The 17,292-nt window shown below is 41.2% G+C and overlaps 1 protein-coding gene across 1 annotated transcript in view; it reads left to right on the top strand.

Moving 5' to 3' along the window:
- Positions 1 to 17,292, top strand: part of tprb (translocated promoter region b, nuclear basket protein) — a 162,294-nt gene that overhangs the window by 14,124 nt on the left and 130,878 nt on the right. Inside the window, 9 exon segments of the mRNA XM_038793506.1 lie at positions 4,471 to 4,567; positions 6,851 to 6,954; positions 10,476 to 10,640; positions 12,117 to 12,209; positions 13,122 to 13,202; positions 14,874 to 14,961; positions 15,068 to 15,208; positions 15,292 to 15,386; positions 15,852 to 16,049. Of these exon segments, the coding sequence (XP_038649434.1) occupies positions 4,471 to 4,567; positions 6,851 to 6,954; positions 10,476 to 10,640; positions 12,117 to 12,209; positions 13,122 to 13,202; positions 14,874 to 14,961; positions 15,068 to 15,208; positions 15,292 to 15,386; positions 15,852 to 16,049 (1,062 nt within the window).

Below are 17,292 nucleotides of genomic sequence, written 5' to 3' on the forward strand. Positions count from 1 at the left end.
ACTATCAACACTATCCCGAAACATGTTCCCAATGCGATGTTGGCTGCCCAATAATGATTCGTTATATTTGGCAACACCAGTCCCGCCCCCGCTCCAAGACCACCTTCTTGACCTGTGGGGTTTTCCCTGCCCACACAAATCCCCAATCCCCAAGGACTTTGGCCTTCTTAAAAAATGATATTGGACTGAAGGTTGGGAGGTTCTGAAGTACAAACAGAGCCGTGGCAGCACCGCCATTTTTAGTGTCTGCACCCGCCTCGCCAACGACAATGGCAGCACGTCCCACCTCTTGAAATCCCTTTCACCTCCTCCACCAATCGAGCCTGATTCAGCTTGTGCAGCAGTGCCCATCCCTGTGCCAACTGGATGCCCAGGTACCTGAAACTCACCCCAGCATCTTGAACGGTAGCTCTCCCAACCCCTCTTGCACATTCGCCTCAATCGAGAGCACCTCACTCCTTGGTTCAGTCTGTATCCAGAAAACTGGCCAAAATACTCCATAATGCTCATTATCACACCAATGCCCCCACTTTGTAACCCAAAATACCCCAAGCTCAGCCGGTTCGTCCGCAAGCTTGCTACCGGTGCCCTATACAGCAGCTGGACCCAACCCACAAAGCCCTGCCTGAACTTCTTATAAAACTCCACCGGAAACCTATCCAGGGCCTTCCATGCTTGCATCGCCTTCATACACACCATCACTTCCACCAACCCAATGGGGGCCCCCCAACCCCTCCACCAGGTGGTCCTCCATCTTGGCAAACTCCAACCCATCCAAAAACGGCTGCATTTCTCTTTCTTCCCCCACCCTCCACCCCGCAAAAAAGCTTGGAGCTCTGACTCGTATAGCTTCCTATAAAACCTGAATACCCCATTCGCCCCCACCAGGGGGGCCTGGTCTACTCTCATATCCACCCAGTGCGGTGAGTGGTCTTAAACCACAATCTCTCTCTTCCCCCTCCCCCTTCTTCATGCCCAATCTCAAATGAAAGACCTGCCCTCCCCACCCCATCCTCAACTTTGTCTGATCCCTGATCACGTGACTGTTTGACTGGCCCATTCAGCCCTCTTTAATTCCACTTGACCAGCCTGGTTGTGGGGCACCCAGCCCACGTTGAGCAACCCTCCAAGTCCATCCACAGATGCCCACTGCCACTCCCTTTTTTGTTTTGCTGCACAACTTCAGCCACACCTTGGTCAGCAGCCCCCTCTTCCCCAACAAAATACATCCTCCTGCTGAAACAAAAAACAAAACAAAGAAATAGAAAACCCTTGATGCTCCCCAAGAACCTGCTGCCAAATATCTCAAAGGAGAAATGTTCTCCAGCAACCATTAAAGAGGAGACAAGAAAAACGAACGCCTCTTCCAAAGATCAGTGTTCTCCTTCTCCTGCCAGTCCATTGTCCCTCAAAAATTCCGTCGCCTCCTCTGGCATTTCAAAATGTTCTAGGTTGTGGAAGACCACCCAGAGGAGGGCCGGTACAACATCCCAAACTTCACCCTGTTAAAAGGGCAGCCGTAACCCGGTTAAACCGGGCAACCCTCTTTGCCAGGTCTGCGTCCAGGACCTGATACACCTGCAGCTCGTTCCCTTCCCAGGGGCACCTCCTCGTCTGCCTTGCCCATCTCAAAATCTTTTCCTTGCCCGGGAAACTATTAAGCCGCACCACCGTCACCCTCGGCAGTTCGCTCGCTTGCGGCTTCCTCATCAGCGCCTTCTACACTCTGTCAACCTCCAGGGGTAGGTCGAAGGCCCCCTCCCCCATCAACGTATCCAGCACCTTAGCCACATACATGATGCTGTCCAGTCCCTCGTCGCCTTCATTCCTGGAGTGATTCTCCAGGTCCTACACCTTTTTCGTTCAACCTCTTTTGGATCTCCTGTATCACATCCATCACGGCTACCAAGGAGGCGAGTTGCTGCTCGTGCTCCCCCCACCGTCTCCTCCATTCTCCGAATCACCTGGCCCTGGGACTCCAGCCTCTGCTCTCCATAGTCATTTCCCACTTTCAGCAGCTCCAACGCCCTGGCTAGGTCCTCCTGGGCTTGCCTCCTCTGCTGGCAGAGCATCTCACTCAAGAAGTCCACAAGTTGCTCCGTCAATCACTTGGCGGGCAGAACAGGCCTTTACCCTCCGCCATCTTGATGTTTGGCACACAAGATTCTCCTACTGCAACTGCTCTCTTTTCGACCCACTTCTGGTTGGTGGCGCCATCCACCACCTACACCAGTGGAATCTCGCTTTCTCTAATCACTCCTGCACCCTAAATCAAATCTTGCACACTATGAGCAGGAATAAGGTTCGTAAAATCCATTTTGAGCGGGAGCTGCCAAATGTGCCACCACTCACTCCATTGCCGCCACCAGAAGTCTCGATTTGGTTTGTTTTTTGAAAACACCTTTGCATAATGTAAGATACTGGTGAATTTCTAAATTTTCTCTCTTCAATCCAATAGCAGGATATACATTGTACCCCCACAAAAAATATTTGCAGTTGAGCGTGTAACTACACGTCTATTTACAAAAAATAGCCCTGAAATTAAAAGGGCAGCTTGCCTAGTAATATTGGTCATGTACTTTTCAAGACTTTGACTCCTGTTTTTGTATATAAATCCATGGCACCCTCTGAAATACATGGTCTGCTGGGATAGTGAACCAAATATATCAAGAAGATAAACAGCAGACTTGTTTTGCATTAACCGGTCTCAATCTAGATAGAGGTGGCATTGCGATTAGTCCTGATGTTCTCTAAGGAGTAGTCAAACAAACCTAAGTTCCTGCTGCCAGAGTGGTTTTAATTTTGGTGGACTCATGGACTTGAGCACTTGCTCTCTCAGCTCGGATGTAAAGAATGTGCTACCAGTAATTGAGAACCATATTTTACGGCCTTGAAAGAAGAATATTTTGGTGGAAGAACAGGAGGAACTTGTCTTTAGCTGGGCTCATGTTGGAGATGCTGTGTGTTGTTCAAATGACTGAAGTGTATGTATTTAATCAGAGAATCATTATAACATGGAGGGCAATTTGGCCCATGTCAGTGCAGCAGCAACTCAGCTGATTCCACTCCCCTGCTTTTTCCCCTATAGTCTTGTAGATTTTTTTCTCTTCCGATAATTATAGACTCCTTTTGAAAGCCATGATGAGCTCTGCCTCCACACAGTGCATTCCAAAATGCTTAAAGGGCTAGTTGGGGAACAAAGATCCATTTCATGGGGCACCAATACTTTAACATGATGGAGCTGCCCTAAAGGGAATAAACCTTCTATCTGAACTATGCTGGGACCTGTGTCCTAGTGGAAAAGATAGTGGGAGCACCAAAGGTTTTAAATTGGTCAAAGGATATGAGATCTACAAGAAACCTAGCCTAAATGTAAGCAAAACATGAAAGGAAATCATTCAATAATAATCTTTATCACTGTTACAAGTAAGCTTGCATTAACACTGCAATGAAGTTACTGTGAAAATCCCCTAGTCGCCATTAAGTAACTGAGTACATTTGTGGCAAGGGACAAGTTATAGGAGTCCAAGATGATTAAGCATCGAGGGAAAATCCTATATCTAAAAATTGTTAAACTTTATGCAGAGTAATGCAACTATCAGCAATAACATAGGGGAACTGGAGGCAATTCTGCATGGGAAGAACTGGATATAGTCGTATTACTGAGACATGGCTACAGAAAAATCAAGACTGAGAATTAAATGTTGCAAAGTTTTTTAAAATTCTTTCATGGGATGGGGTTATCAATGGATGGTTCAGTACTTGTCAACTGTAAATTGGACTTGAGGGTGGTGGTTTTCTTTTCATGTACGAATGATCTGTCTGAGCTGCACGCAGAACAATGCTCTTCACTGTGCCCAGGTACATGTGACAATGAGCAAATCCAATCCTTGAGCTACTGCAAGTCCATGTAGTGGGGGTACGCCAAGAGTGTTATTAGGGAGGAAATTCCACGACTTTGACCCAGCAACAGTGAAGGAACGGAAATGTATTCCAAGTCAAGATGGTGTGTGGCTTGGAGGGGAATTTTCAGGTGGTGGTGATGTTCCCAGGTATCTACTGCCCTTGTCCTTCTACTTGGTTCTGGCCTGGGGTTTGAAAGATGCTACCAATGTACCCTTGGTAAACTGCTGAAGTGCATCTTGTAGGTGGTATACATGCTGTGACTGTTGGTTAAGCAGGCTGATTTGTCGTGGATGGTGTTGAGCTTCTTGTGTTGTTGGAGTTGCGTTTATCCAGCTAAGGGGGAAACGTTGCATCACACTTGTGCCTTGTAATTGGCAGGCAGAAGCAAGGGAGTCAGTAAGGCGCTAGTTACCACAAAACGCCCAGCTTCTGACCTCTTGTCACCACTGTATTTGTACTACTGGTCCAGTTTAACCTTTGATCAGTCATAACCCCAGAATGTTAGATTTAGATAAGATACAGGGGAAGAAAGAATGCTAATTTTTATTATATATTTGAAAACAGAATCAACTTTCACGCACAAAAGAGGAGCTGGATAATGAAAAGCGAGAACTGGTGAGAACACTTGAGCGTCGGTCACAGGAAGTTGAACACCTAAATGGTAAATTTGGTTTACCCTTTTGACAAAAGACAGATATTTTTGTGAAGGTCTGCAATATATATCTATGTTTGCAGCTTTAATGTATCCATGTTAAACATTTATGAAAAGCATAACTGCATTTACAAGCTTTGATTTAAAAAGACCATAAGACGTATGAGCATAAGTAGGCCATTCGACCCATCAGGTCTGCTCTGCCATTCAATGAGATCATGGCTGATCTGATAAAATCGTCAACTCCACATTCCTGTCTTATCCCCATAACATTTGATTAAAAATCTGTCCATCTCTGCCTTCGACATACTTAATGACCCAGGTTTTACAGCTCTTTGTGGTAAAGAAGTCCACAAATTCACGACCCTCTAAAAGAAGAAATGCCTCCTCATCTGTTTTAAATGGATGACCCCATACTCTTTGATTGTACCCTCTGGTCCTAGATTCTCCTACAAGAGGAAGCATCCTCTCAGCATCTACCCTGTCAAGCCCCTGAGAATCCTATATGTCTCCATAAGGTCACCTCTCATTCTTCTAAACTCCAGTAGTACAGGCCCAATCTGCTCAACCTCTCATCATAAAATACCTGGGATCAACCTCGTAAACCTTCTGGCTGCCTCTGATGCCAGTATATTTTTCTTTTGATAAGGATACCAAAATTGTTAATGGTATTCCAGATGTGGTCTATCTAGTGCCTTGTATAGTTTCAGCAGGACTTCCCTATTTTGATACTCCATTCCCATTGAAATAAAGGACAACATTCCATTTGCTTTCAAACTACCTTCTGAACTTGCATGCTAGCTTTTTGTGATTTATACACAAGGACCACCAAAATCCCTTTGTGCTGCAGTTTTCTGCAGTCTTTCTCCATTTAATTAATTTTCAGCTCGTTTATTCCTCCTATCAAAGTGCATGACTTCACATTTTCCTACATTATATTCCATCGGCCAAGTTTTTACCCACTCACCTAACTTGTCGATATCCCTCTATAGACTGTGTCATCATCTCCCTTGCCTTCCCACCTATTCTTCTGTCATCTGCAAACTTGGCAGTAGTGCATTCCCTTCCCTCGTCCAAGTCATTAATATTACAGTGAGTAGTTGTGACCCCAGCACTGATCCCTGTGACACTGCACTAGTTCCTGGTTGCCAGCCTGAAAATGCCCATCTTCTCCCAATTCTCTCTTCTATCCATTGGTAGCCAATCCTCAATCCATGCTATGATACTACCTGCTACACCATGGGCCCGTATCTTTTTAGATAGCCTTTTGTGTGGTACCTTATTGAACATGTTTTGGAAATAATTAATCACTCTAATTTTTCCACGTGAAACTTGCGTACCTATTTCGTCTTCAAAGCTAGAATCCCTTTCAGTTTCCCGAGGAAAATGGAAGCTTCATCGATAACAGCTCCATGAGTACAAGGGAGACTATTTTTTCCCAGTGTGTATTGGAGAGTTGCAATGTTTGAAAGAAAAATGAACCACTGACTAAAACAAAATACATTTTGAGCAAATTGCATAGTCAAAGAAACAAACCAAACTTATCTGATTTTAAGTTGCAAGAAATATAAATTGCAATATTTTAAATTGGTTTTAATGTCCCTTTTTATTTTTTCTTTTGGCATCTAAGTGAGGGATGTTAACATTGGGATGTGACATATGCAGATTTCATACGTCGTGGATTATCGATAGTATGATGGTTTTTTAATTAAATAAATGCCTAAATACATCAGCTGCACCATATCCAAAATATTAGAGCATCCTAACTGCACCATAAAGGTGTTTTACGTTTTATTGACTCAGCTATTATTGGGTGATATAGTGGGCCTGCATTGTTGAATTGTTGTCCGTTTTTTTCCATCTTGTCTGTTCGGAGTGACCTTTCTCTGGGCTAGAATCTTGAGTGTTTAGAGAATAGTGTCCTCATCCATTATGCCATCCTCAGTATCAACCGTTTTAATGATGAAATATTCGCTGATCCAATCATTAAAATAATTAAGCATTTTTAAGCCACCAGTTAAATATTTAAATTATTTAACACAGTATTAGATTAATGAAGGTGTGATTCCATTTGAATGCTCATGGTTTGTCTTTGGTCCTGCTCTCGTTTCCTAGTTAGTGACTGAGGAAAAGTTTGGTCATGTCTTGTGTGATTTCAGTTGAAATGAAGTCTATCTGGAGACTAGATAGAGTCTAGCTGGAGATGTGCATACTATTGCTCAACTAAAAAGAACTTTGTAGAGGGGTCAGAGAAATCTTGTGACCTGTGGATTTAAATGTTTATCTCTACAGAGGATTTGAAACGACTAAATGATAAGCTTGTAGAAGCAAATTCAACCAAGATAGATCTTCAGTTAAAACTTGATGAGCTTCAGGTAACAGAAGTCTCCATTAAGGTAAGTGTGTTTCTGCAATTGTTGAATTTCAGTCACTAACTATAAGCTTGATGCAGCCTTCAAATTATTTTCTTAATGAGGTAGTTTATGGATTTTTAGCAACTACGTCTACCTTAATTCTTTTGACATAAATTTGGCATACAATTACTTTTTTCCAATTAAGGGGCAATTTTAGCATGGCCAATCCACCTAACCTGCACATCTTTGTATTGTGGGGGTGACACCCACACAGACACGGGGAGAATGTGCAAACTCCACATTGTGCCATCCTGATGCCCCGTCTACCTTTTAATTTTGAAGTCAAGATATAAAATCACATTTTTTATTTGTCATGGTCTTGTATGATATATTCAGTCAATGGATTGGATCTGAAGTCCAAATTGTATTCTAGGTTGGGCTACCTTTGCTGAATATTTGTTGGTTGAGTCAGCTAGCAATGAATATAAAACCAGATTGTAAAACATTTTGCAAATATGTAAAAACAAGTAGCGAAACAAAATGTTGGTTTTGAGGCAGGAATGGGTGACATTATCGCATGGAATTAGGCAGTGACATTTTTTTGTCTTCACAGTAGAAGACACAAATTGGCATTATACTTTAAAATTGGGCCGATCCCAGGACCTGATTGTCTACATCCTAGAGTTCTGAGTTAGCTGTGGAGATTGTGGATTCATTGTTTATGATTTTCCAAAATTCCCTAGATTTTATAACCATCCCAGTGGATACGAAATGACCATTGTTCTTCAAGCAAGGAAGGAAAATATTAGCCAACTACATGATAGTTGCCTGATATCAGTCATCAGGGAAAATGGGGCTGGTTTAGCACAGCGGGCTAAACAGCTGGCTTGTAAAGCACAACAAGGCCAGCAGCACGGGTTCAATTCCTGTACCAGCCTCCCCAAACAGTAACTTCACTGAAGCCTTGTGACAATAAGCAATCATCATATCATGCTGCAATCATTAGACAATCATGATATGATTGGACGAAGTGAACATAGTTTTATGAAAGAGAAGTAGTATTTGAGAAATATTAGTTTTTGAGGATCTTCGATTTTCAAAAGACATTTGATGAGCTACCACAATGCAAACTGTGTGTGTAATAAAACGTGGGAGCTGGAGGCAAACATGCATTGGGAGGAACTTTGGTGAGATCACACAAGGAGTGCTGTGTGAAGTTTTGAACGAAAGATACTTTTGCACTTGCCTTGGAGGTAGTATAATGATGGTTCATTTGACTACACTGCTTTCTATAATGAGCTGAATACATTGTGCCTGTCGTCTGATGTTTAGTAGAATGGGAAATGATCTCATGAGACATGTAAGACTATGAAAGAATAGACAGAGGATGTTTACCCTGGCTGGGGAATCTAGAACATAGGGACACAGTCTCAGGAAAAGGGACCGAACATTTAGGACTTAGATGGACTTAGAGAAAATCTCCTGCAATGGGATTGTGAATCTTTGTAATTCTTTTACCCAGAGGATTTTGGGTGCTCCATCATCAACTATATCTAAGATTGAGAAAATTTTGGTCACTCAGAAGTAAGGCATATGGGAATCGGGTGGAAAATCTCAGTTGAGGCAGAAGATTGTATTGAATTGAGGAGCAGACTTTAGGGGCTGGAAGCCCACCATTACTATTTCTTGTGTTAATTGTTAGGCCTGATGCACTATGTTTGTCCTAAATTTTGGGTATGATGCATGCAGGAAGGCATTCTATTTGACTTCATGGCCAGTAAGTGGGTTGCTGTGCTGAAGGGCTAATTTGTGTCATGGGGATTTGCAAGAATAAGCCACAGTCTGTCTGGTCTTTTCTTGCAAATTAATGTATACACTCTTTTGGTTGAGTAGTCAGCTGGTATGGGTATCTTTCAGATTTTTTGAAACCACGTTCAGTCTTCTTTGCTCTGTCCTTCCATGAAGATGATATACTGAGTGGAAATACTGTCCTTATCCCAGGCTGAGGACTGCACGATGTTGCAGAATTCTGGAGCTGGTGTGTAATTTAGCAGTAGTGGCATTGGTTTGATTGTGCAAAGTAAAATTGGCAACTGACTTAATGGAGGAGTGTAATTTTAGACTTAGGAGGGGGAGCCTTGCCTGATTTTGTAATTACTTTGCCAAGTTCTGCATTTGGCTACGGTTTGAGAACTCTTTTCGTGTCTACCTTATTGGAGGGAGAGATTTGAACTGGTAGGATCTTTAGGATTCAGGAAAACTGACAGTTATGGCTCTAACTCTGAAATTATGAAATGGTCCCTTTTGGCAGGGGGGGGGGTCATTGTGTAATTATTTCTTTAGATGACTTGAAAGGGAGAACCCTGACCAATATGTTCACGATGAATAGTATTCAGTCGTTTGTGGAAATAACATTTGTTGCCTTGTTGGAAACGCTGCTGCAATTATTCTTGTTTCTTATAAATTGAAGTTCTTGTTCTTTGCTGGATTAGATTTGTGTAACGAGGGCAGCACGGTGGCCTAGTGGTTAGCCCAACGCCTCACGGCGCTGAGGTCCCAGGTTCGATCCCGGCTCTGGGTCACTGTCCGTGTGGAGTTTGCACATTCTCCCCGTGTCTGCGTGGGTTTCGCCCCCACAACCCAAAAATGTGCAGAGTAGGTGGATTGGCCACTCTAAATTGCCCCTTAATAGAAAAAATAATTGGGTAATCTAAATTTATAAAAAAAAAAAAGATTTGTGTAACGAGGAGGGAGGAGAGAAACTGATTTTCTCAAGAATTAATTCACAGTTTCATTCACTAAAATTTCTTAGTTGGATCCAAGACCCTGCTACGTTTCTGTTTTTTAAAAATGTTCCGGAAATCAGTGTATTAGAACTAAAATAGAGCACTGCTTTGACAGTTCCAAACTTCATGTTAGTATTATACAGTTTTAACAAAACAAGAATAATCAGTCATAACCAACAACCAGGTGACCCTGAGCTGACCATGTAAAAGTCCTTGTAACGATTTAAGCAAATGCGGTTGTAAGTTGTCAAATTTCCTGTGAAATTACTTCTATCATGGCTCACTTCTTTTTTTAAAAATAAATTTAGAATACCTAATTCATTTTTTCAAATTAAGGGGCAATTTAGTGTATTGAATCCACCTACCTTGCACATCTTTGGGTTGTGGGGGCGAAACCCACGCAAACACGGGGAGAATGTGCAAACTCCACACGGCCTGTGACCCAGAACCGGGATTGAACCTGGGACCTCGGCCCCATGAGACTGCAGTGCTACCACTGCGCCACTATGCTGCCCTGACATTGCGCACTTCTTAATACATGATCAATCCTCCTGACCTTGAATTTATTTCAAGATACGCCAAGTTTTGCTGCAAGTAAATCCTTCCATGTAGTTGGATATGGCAAACCCATTATAAGGATACCAAATCTAGTGATATACACTTAGTCACATTATCCAAAATATCAAAACATTTTTCACCAACCTTTATGGAATAATCTATATTCTCTTCTGTCAGATGTTTCAAATGATTAGTTGCTGAACTGTGATTTCCTTTTAGTATCGTGAAAGAAGGCTTGAGCAAGAAAAGGAATTGCTGATTAATCAAAACAGTTGGCTGAATGCTGAATTAAAAACCAAGACTGACGAGCTACTGGAACTTCGTCGTGAGAAAAGCAATGAAATCCTTGAACTCCGATGCAATCTGGAGAACAAAAAAGATGAAGTAATTTATCTTGTACTGGCATTATTCATAATATGTATGTCCCTGGGGCTCTCTGAAGTGCCAGGGTTTAGAGAACCCCAAAGTGGATCATGGAGTTCACCTGACCCACAACTTTTAATAGATTGTGGTATGGGGAGCATTAGGCCCATTCTGCAGGTGTGGTACAGCAGAAATGGAAAAGTATTTTTTAAAGCAAAACCATGTTTATTCTATGAACTCAGTTAACCATTTTAAAACCTACAATGAACATCTTTGCAACCGTTAATTCAAATACAACCCCCAAAGAATACAACACTAAGTAATCCTTGAGCTTTCCTTTTAACATCCATAAGACATTAAAAAAACCTTTTTAACAGAAGCACATCAGGTTTAAATTCACTACTGAACAGTTATCACTCTGAATTCACCAAATGATCAAGAGATAGTCTTTACATGGCAGAGAGAACAACATTACACCTGTGGCTGACTGCAGCTCCAACCCTGAAACAAAACCAAAACACACCCAAGCTTTTCTCAAAGTGAAACTAAAAGCTCACAGACATCCCAGCTCCACCCACACTCTGACATCACAGCAGTAATAAACACCCATTTCTTAAAGGTACACCCACAACAGTTATTCTATAAAAAGCACCCATTTCTTAAAGGTACTCTCAAACGAAAAGTGTTTGCTTTTTAAAAATGTAAGATCACTGACTCAAAATGGAGCTGTTTGGGTATGTCAACGTCCCACAAGTTACAATGAGATGAATGGCCATTTAATTTGTTTTGGCTGGTGTTGATTGAAGAATGAAAGTTTGTCAACCAGACAGAGAACTGCTTACTCTTTTGGGGACAGTATCAGGGGAACTTTCATCTACCTGAAGCGTCCTTGGTTTAAGACTGACTTCGAAAAAGAAATCCAACAATATGCATGTTCTAGATTGTGCTTAAATGCTGGAATGAGGATTCAACCTCTTGACTTGAACCACCCAGTCTAAACCCATCTTCCAGCATTTTTTTCCTATTCATTCATGGGTTGAGGATGGCTGGCCGGACCAACCTTTATTGCTCATTTCCCTTGAACTGAGTGGCTTGTTAATCATTTCGGAGGACATTGTTAAGAGTCAACTCACTGCTGTGGGTTTGGAGTCACATGTCAGTCCGACCAGGTAAGGATGGCAAATTTCTTTCTCTAAAGAGCTTCAGTGAACCCGATGTGTTTTTTTTACAATATTCAACGTTTAATTCCAGATTTTACTGAATTCAAATTTCACCATCTTCTGTGGTGGGATTCTATGGTGGGATTCTAGCCTGGGTCTCTGGATTATTAGCCCAGTGATAAAACCACTGTCACTGCCTCTCCACATAGCACTGAGGTTGTGGACTTCCGGTGTCTATCCAGGCATCTTTTTTAAATGAGTTGAGGTTTCTGCTTAATACCCTTTCAGGCAGCGAGTTCCTGACCCTGATGTTGATTCTAATGGTTGTATTTTGCAGATGTGCAGCATGGAAGAGCAGATTCAGACTTTAAAAGCAGCCAAGGAAAACTTTGAAAAGCAAATTGAGGATTTAATGAGTAAACTGAAAGAGGTTAGTTCATTCCCTATTCATCCAAGAGCCGGTGCAGACTCGATGGGCCGAATGGCCTCCTTCTGCACTGTAAATTCCATGATATGATATCTGGGTATTTGAAAATAGGGCCAAGTCCAATTGCTATTTTCTATTTTTGCTCATCAAGTACACTTGTAATCTCAATTATACAAATCGAAGTAGCAAATTGTTTTCCAGGCAAGCAAATGTAACATTATTGTAAAGAGTAAAATATTAACTTTTTAATTGTTTTTAAGCAATCAACATGGCAAATAATGCACTCTTTTAGTCTTTGGATTGTGGACATCACTGGCGCAGCAGCAGTTGATGTCCACCCTGAATTGCCCTTGAACTGAATGGCTTACTCAGCTATTTCATTCGGACAGTTAAGAGGCAACCGTGTCATTGCGGATCTGGAATCATGTAGAATGGTAGGTTTTCTTCCCTAAAAAATGTCAGTGAACCAGATCAGTTTTTACAATAATTGATAGTAGTTTCATAGTCACCATTACTGAAACTAGCTTTCAATTCCAGATTTTAAATTTTAGTAATTGAATTTAAATTCACCTATCACAGTGGGATCTGAGCCACTGTTCCCAGAGGGATGACCTGGGCCTCTGGATTGAGTCCAGTGGCATTACCACAAGGCCACCATATCTCCTATAGTTTATCCACAACTCAGCAGCATCATTCATAATTTGAACCACTGTTTGGTGCCTAATATTTTGAGATTAAATTTGCAAATGCCTTTAATTTTTTAAGATAGAATTTGTAAATCTTTGCTTGTAGATTTTTTTTTAAAAAAAGTGTGTATCTTCAATTTTCAATTATTTAAGTTATATGTAGTTCCTTTTGAAAATTGTCAGGCTTTGTGTGATGTGTATGTGCACTGATTAGCATACTTCTTACTAGTCTAAGGAGCAGTCAGCAACCATGGAGGAAAGGTTTCGAAATGAATTGAATGCCCATTTGAAGTTGTCAAACTTGTACAAGGTAAAATTGTTTTCTAGCCGTTCATTGTGCACTTCTAATATAGTTCTGATAATTTTGAATGCTTTCAAAATTCATGTGTAGTCAACGCTGTTTGCATTGTGTAACGACTCTCATTTGTATAATGTCTGACATAAGATAACATTCCAAGATGCTTCCTAGGCATGATTTTAAAAAGGGAAGTAAGTTTAAGATGGTTTATTGTATTATCCCTGATAAATGATGTACTGGCTAAATGCTTCATACTAATCCTTTCTAAATATTCCAGTCGTACATGTCATGTGTTTTCACAGTTGATGCTTATTTAGTTCTGTTCATACTTATTTAGTTCTATATTATTGTATTGTCACAAAATCTAAATTGTGTTGACGTTATGCAGAAGTTGTGGTGAACTTCAAGGCTGAAGAATGTTGCACATTTCTTTACTTTTCCCACCACTGTTAATCAAATTATTTGTCTTGAAATATAATTCAGCACAGAAATGTTGCTGCAATGCATTCTGAGAATATGATGTATTAGCCAGTATATCTAGGATATGAGAGAGTTGAGCAGTCTCTCAAATTTTCTGCAATGCTGTAATTTAAAATTTTCTGAAAATGTGGCGTGCGCTGTCTGTATTGGAGGTAAACATATCTTTGATCTGTTGTAGGATACTACCTATGACATGAAGTCTCATGAAAGTTTTTACTTGTCTTTGAAATACAACAATGTCCCAGATAATTCCACAAATTAAAATTTTGTTTTTCATAATTTAAAGTTTTTCAATAACTGACTTGTTACATCAGTTACACCTGTACAGTAAGATGTAACATTTCAATGTTTTTTTTTGAAAGCTAAAACCACAAAATAAAAGTTCTCATCAATTCATGTTTTAAGATTTTCACCTGCAAGGAACTTCAACAGTGCACCTTGTGGAGGAATGCAGTATCACTGACAGCAACTTCTAGATTTCCACTGCCCATGTGCAGATGGGAGAAGATGCTGTCAGTTTCACAGTTGTAAATGATGGCAAATGCTAACTATTTTAGCATTATTTCAACTGCAAAACCTAGGTCAGCGACTTTACTTTTCACACTGACTCTAGTAACTAATCCAAGCTCTTTTTGCCTTCGATTTTCAAAAACCAATTGATTTATGCACCTAGTCATAACTTTTAAAAGAAGGAAGGCAGTAATTTCCAACTGAGGCTGGACCTAGGTTCATTTATGTCAGTGGGGCAGGTCTGCATTTTGGCCCTCTAGACCCCATTCCCCCAGGTGTCCCTGAGCAGTGGCTGATGGGTCCTACAGTACCTAATCGAGGAAGAGTAGACATGTAAAGTTTGCTCTCTGCTCCCTTTATCTTTTGCAAGTCATAGAAAATGGTTGCTGTTTATTCCATTCCTGGACAAGGGCACAATTATCTCTTCTAACTGTTACAAGACTTAAAATTAAGCATGATGGTAGTATTTTGCACTTCCCATTTCACTTGTACCTGAGATTGATCATTCTGTTTATGGATCACCTGGGACATTTCTCCCGTACCAATCTGAAGTAATGCATGAACTACAGGTCTCTCCATCGAAATTGTTTGAATGTAGTTTTATTGTTTTGTAAATGTAGGTGAATTTGATTTTTAAAAACAATGGAACAGTGCATTTGTGTCATATAAATATAATCGCTTGATTTATTTCAGGGTTCTGCAGATGACTCTGAAGCAAAGGCAACTGAACTGACTAGAGCAGTTGAGGAACTTCATAGTCTGTTGAAACAGGCAAATGAAGGTAAGATTGCTACATCAAAGGGTTGTGTTGCATTGCATGTAATATGCATTTTTAGTTGTAAATTACTTATGGACTAAGCACTTACGGCAATTATGTTTTTTTTCAGCCCATAGAATAACTGAAGATCGACTGGTTGAATTAGATTCCGCAAAGACCGTGGCAGTTGGTGAACTAAATGAAAAGATAAACAAACTTGAAAAAGAATTGGAAAATGCTAACCATCTCCTGTCAGCTTCCAAGCGCAAAGGTGCACATATTAGTTTGGTTCTGAAGATAGTTATGCAGCTGCATGGTGCTTTATTATCTAATTGCATGTAATTTTTACAATAGGACCGGCCAGCCTTTCCGAAGATGAGCTGGCAGCTATGTCACCCACTGCAGCCGCAGTTGCTAAGATTGTAAAACCAGGAATGAAACTTACAGAGGTATGATGCTCGTGTCAGTCAATAAAGTATCAAATAACTGTGACCCAGACTTGTTCCTTTATATTGAGCTGCAGTAGTAGCTCCTTTACTGTAATGGTTTTGCTCAAAAGGGTGCTTGTGCTTCTTGGGTTTTAGCTTTGATTACTGCCACTAATTCCCTGGAGCTGTGACAGCCTCCAGCAATTTTAGTGAAACTACAACTGCAGTAGTTTTGTTTTTGCAACAACTTGAACTGCAGAATGAAACATATAGTCAGTGATGCCATTGGAATCTGGAGACTGGAAGTATGCTGCAAGTTCAACAGTGTTTATTGATTTTGAGATTATTGGCTTTTATAAAGCTAAATTAATGCTGATGTAATGAAGCTCGGTAGGTTATTTTCTACGTATTTTGGCGATTGTTCTTTAAAAAATGGTGATGTATGCAAACGCAAGTTAACAGTTTTGTTTTACTCTGCCTTTACAGTTATATAATGGATATGTGGAAGCCCAGGATCAGTTGCTACTGGTAAAACAGGAGAATAAGAGAGTAAACAAATATTTGGATGAAATTGTGAAAGAAGTGGAGATGAAGGCTCCACTTTTGAAGCGTCAACGAGAAGAATATGAACGTGTGCAGAAGGCTGTGGCACATCTCTCAGCTAAACTAGAAGATGCCATGAAGGTAACTTTTGTTTTGAGTTGTGCTGTCATCAGCTTCTTGTTTTTTGTTTGTTAATATCCTTGAGCCATCGCAGTATCAGCCATTATCTTTGAGCAGTTCTGTGGTCTGTAATCTTTGGAGCAATGGGGCGGTTTATGACAACTGGACTCTCACTCAGATATTTACTAGCTCCTGATGCCATTCGGCCAGGAACAGTTATCACTCAGCTTGCACCATGCTGGCGGGTGCATGCATGGTTTCTCCCACTATTTATGTTATTGGTCTGCTGACCATCAACTGGCACCACGACGATCCACTGCTGACCTCCCTCCACTACCCTGAGCGCTTGCTGCCTGTTCTGGTCATCAACTGTTGAGCTGCTGTCATATTGGGCTTTGTCTAGATCCCCCAGTTGTTGCTATTTATGCTACCCAGCCAGCACGCACGTCTCGCATAACAATAGTAATACATGCTGCTGTCCAAATATTCATCCCTTAGGCCCTGGTTGATGGTCCCAATGAATTGAATCAGTCTATCTGGCAGCGGTGATATCTAATTATTTCAAGGTGCTAAAGATCTTGATAATTCTGGGATGTTCTGTTTTGGGACCTCTGCACTTTGTGGTTTTTAAGAAAGGACTTGGGTGAGAAAGTGGAAGGGTGGGTTAGTACGTTTGCTGATGACACGAAGGTTGGTGGAGTTGCAGATAGTGTTGAAGGCTGTTGCAGGTTACAACAGGACATTGACAGGGTGCAGAGCTGGGCTGAGAAGTGGCAAATGGAGTTCAACCTTGATAAATGTGAAGTGATTAATTTCGGAAGTTCGAATTTGAATGCTGAATACAGGGTTAAAGGCAGGATTATTGGCGGTGTGGAGGGACAGAGGGATCTTGGGGTCTAAGTACATTGATCCCTCAAAGTTGCCACCCAGGGTTGTTAAGGCGTATGGTGTGTTGGCTTTCATTAAACGGGGAATTGAGTTTAAGAGCTGCGAGGTTTTGCTGCAGCTTTATAAAACCTTGGTTGGACCACGCTTGGAATGTGTCCAGTTCTGGTCGCCTCATTATAGGAAGGATGTAGATGCTTTGGAGATGGTGCAAAGGAGATTAACCAGGATGCTGCCTGGACTGGAGGGCATGTCTTATGAAGAAAGGTTGAGGGAGCTAGGGCTTTTCTCACTGGAGCAAAGAAGGAAGAGAGGTGACTTGATAAAGGTGTACAAGGCGATGAGAGGCATGGATAGAGTGGATAGTCAGAGACTTTTC

The sequence above is a fragment of the Scyliorhinus canicula genome, chromosome 4 (genome assembly GCF_902713615.1).
Source record: "Scyliorhinus canicula chromosome 4, sScyCan1.1, whole genome shotgun sequence".
Taxonomy (NCBI): domain Eukaryota; kingdom Metazoa; phylum Chordata; class Chondrichthyes; order Carcharhiniformes; family Scyliorhinidae; genus Scyliorhinus; species Scyliorhinus canicula.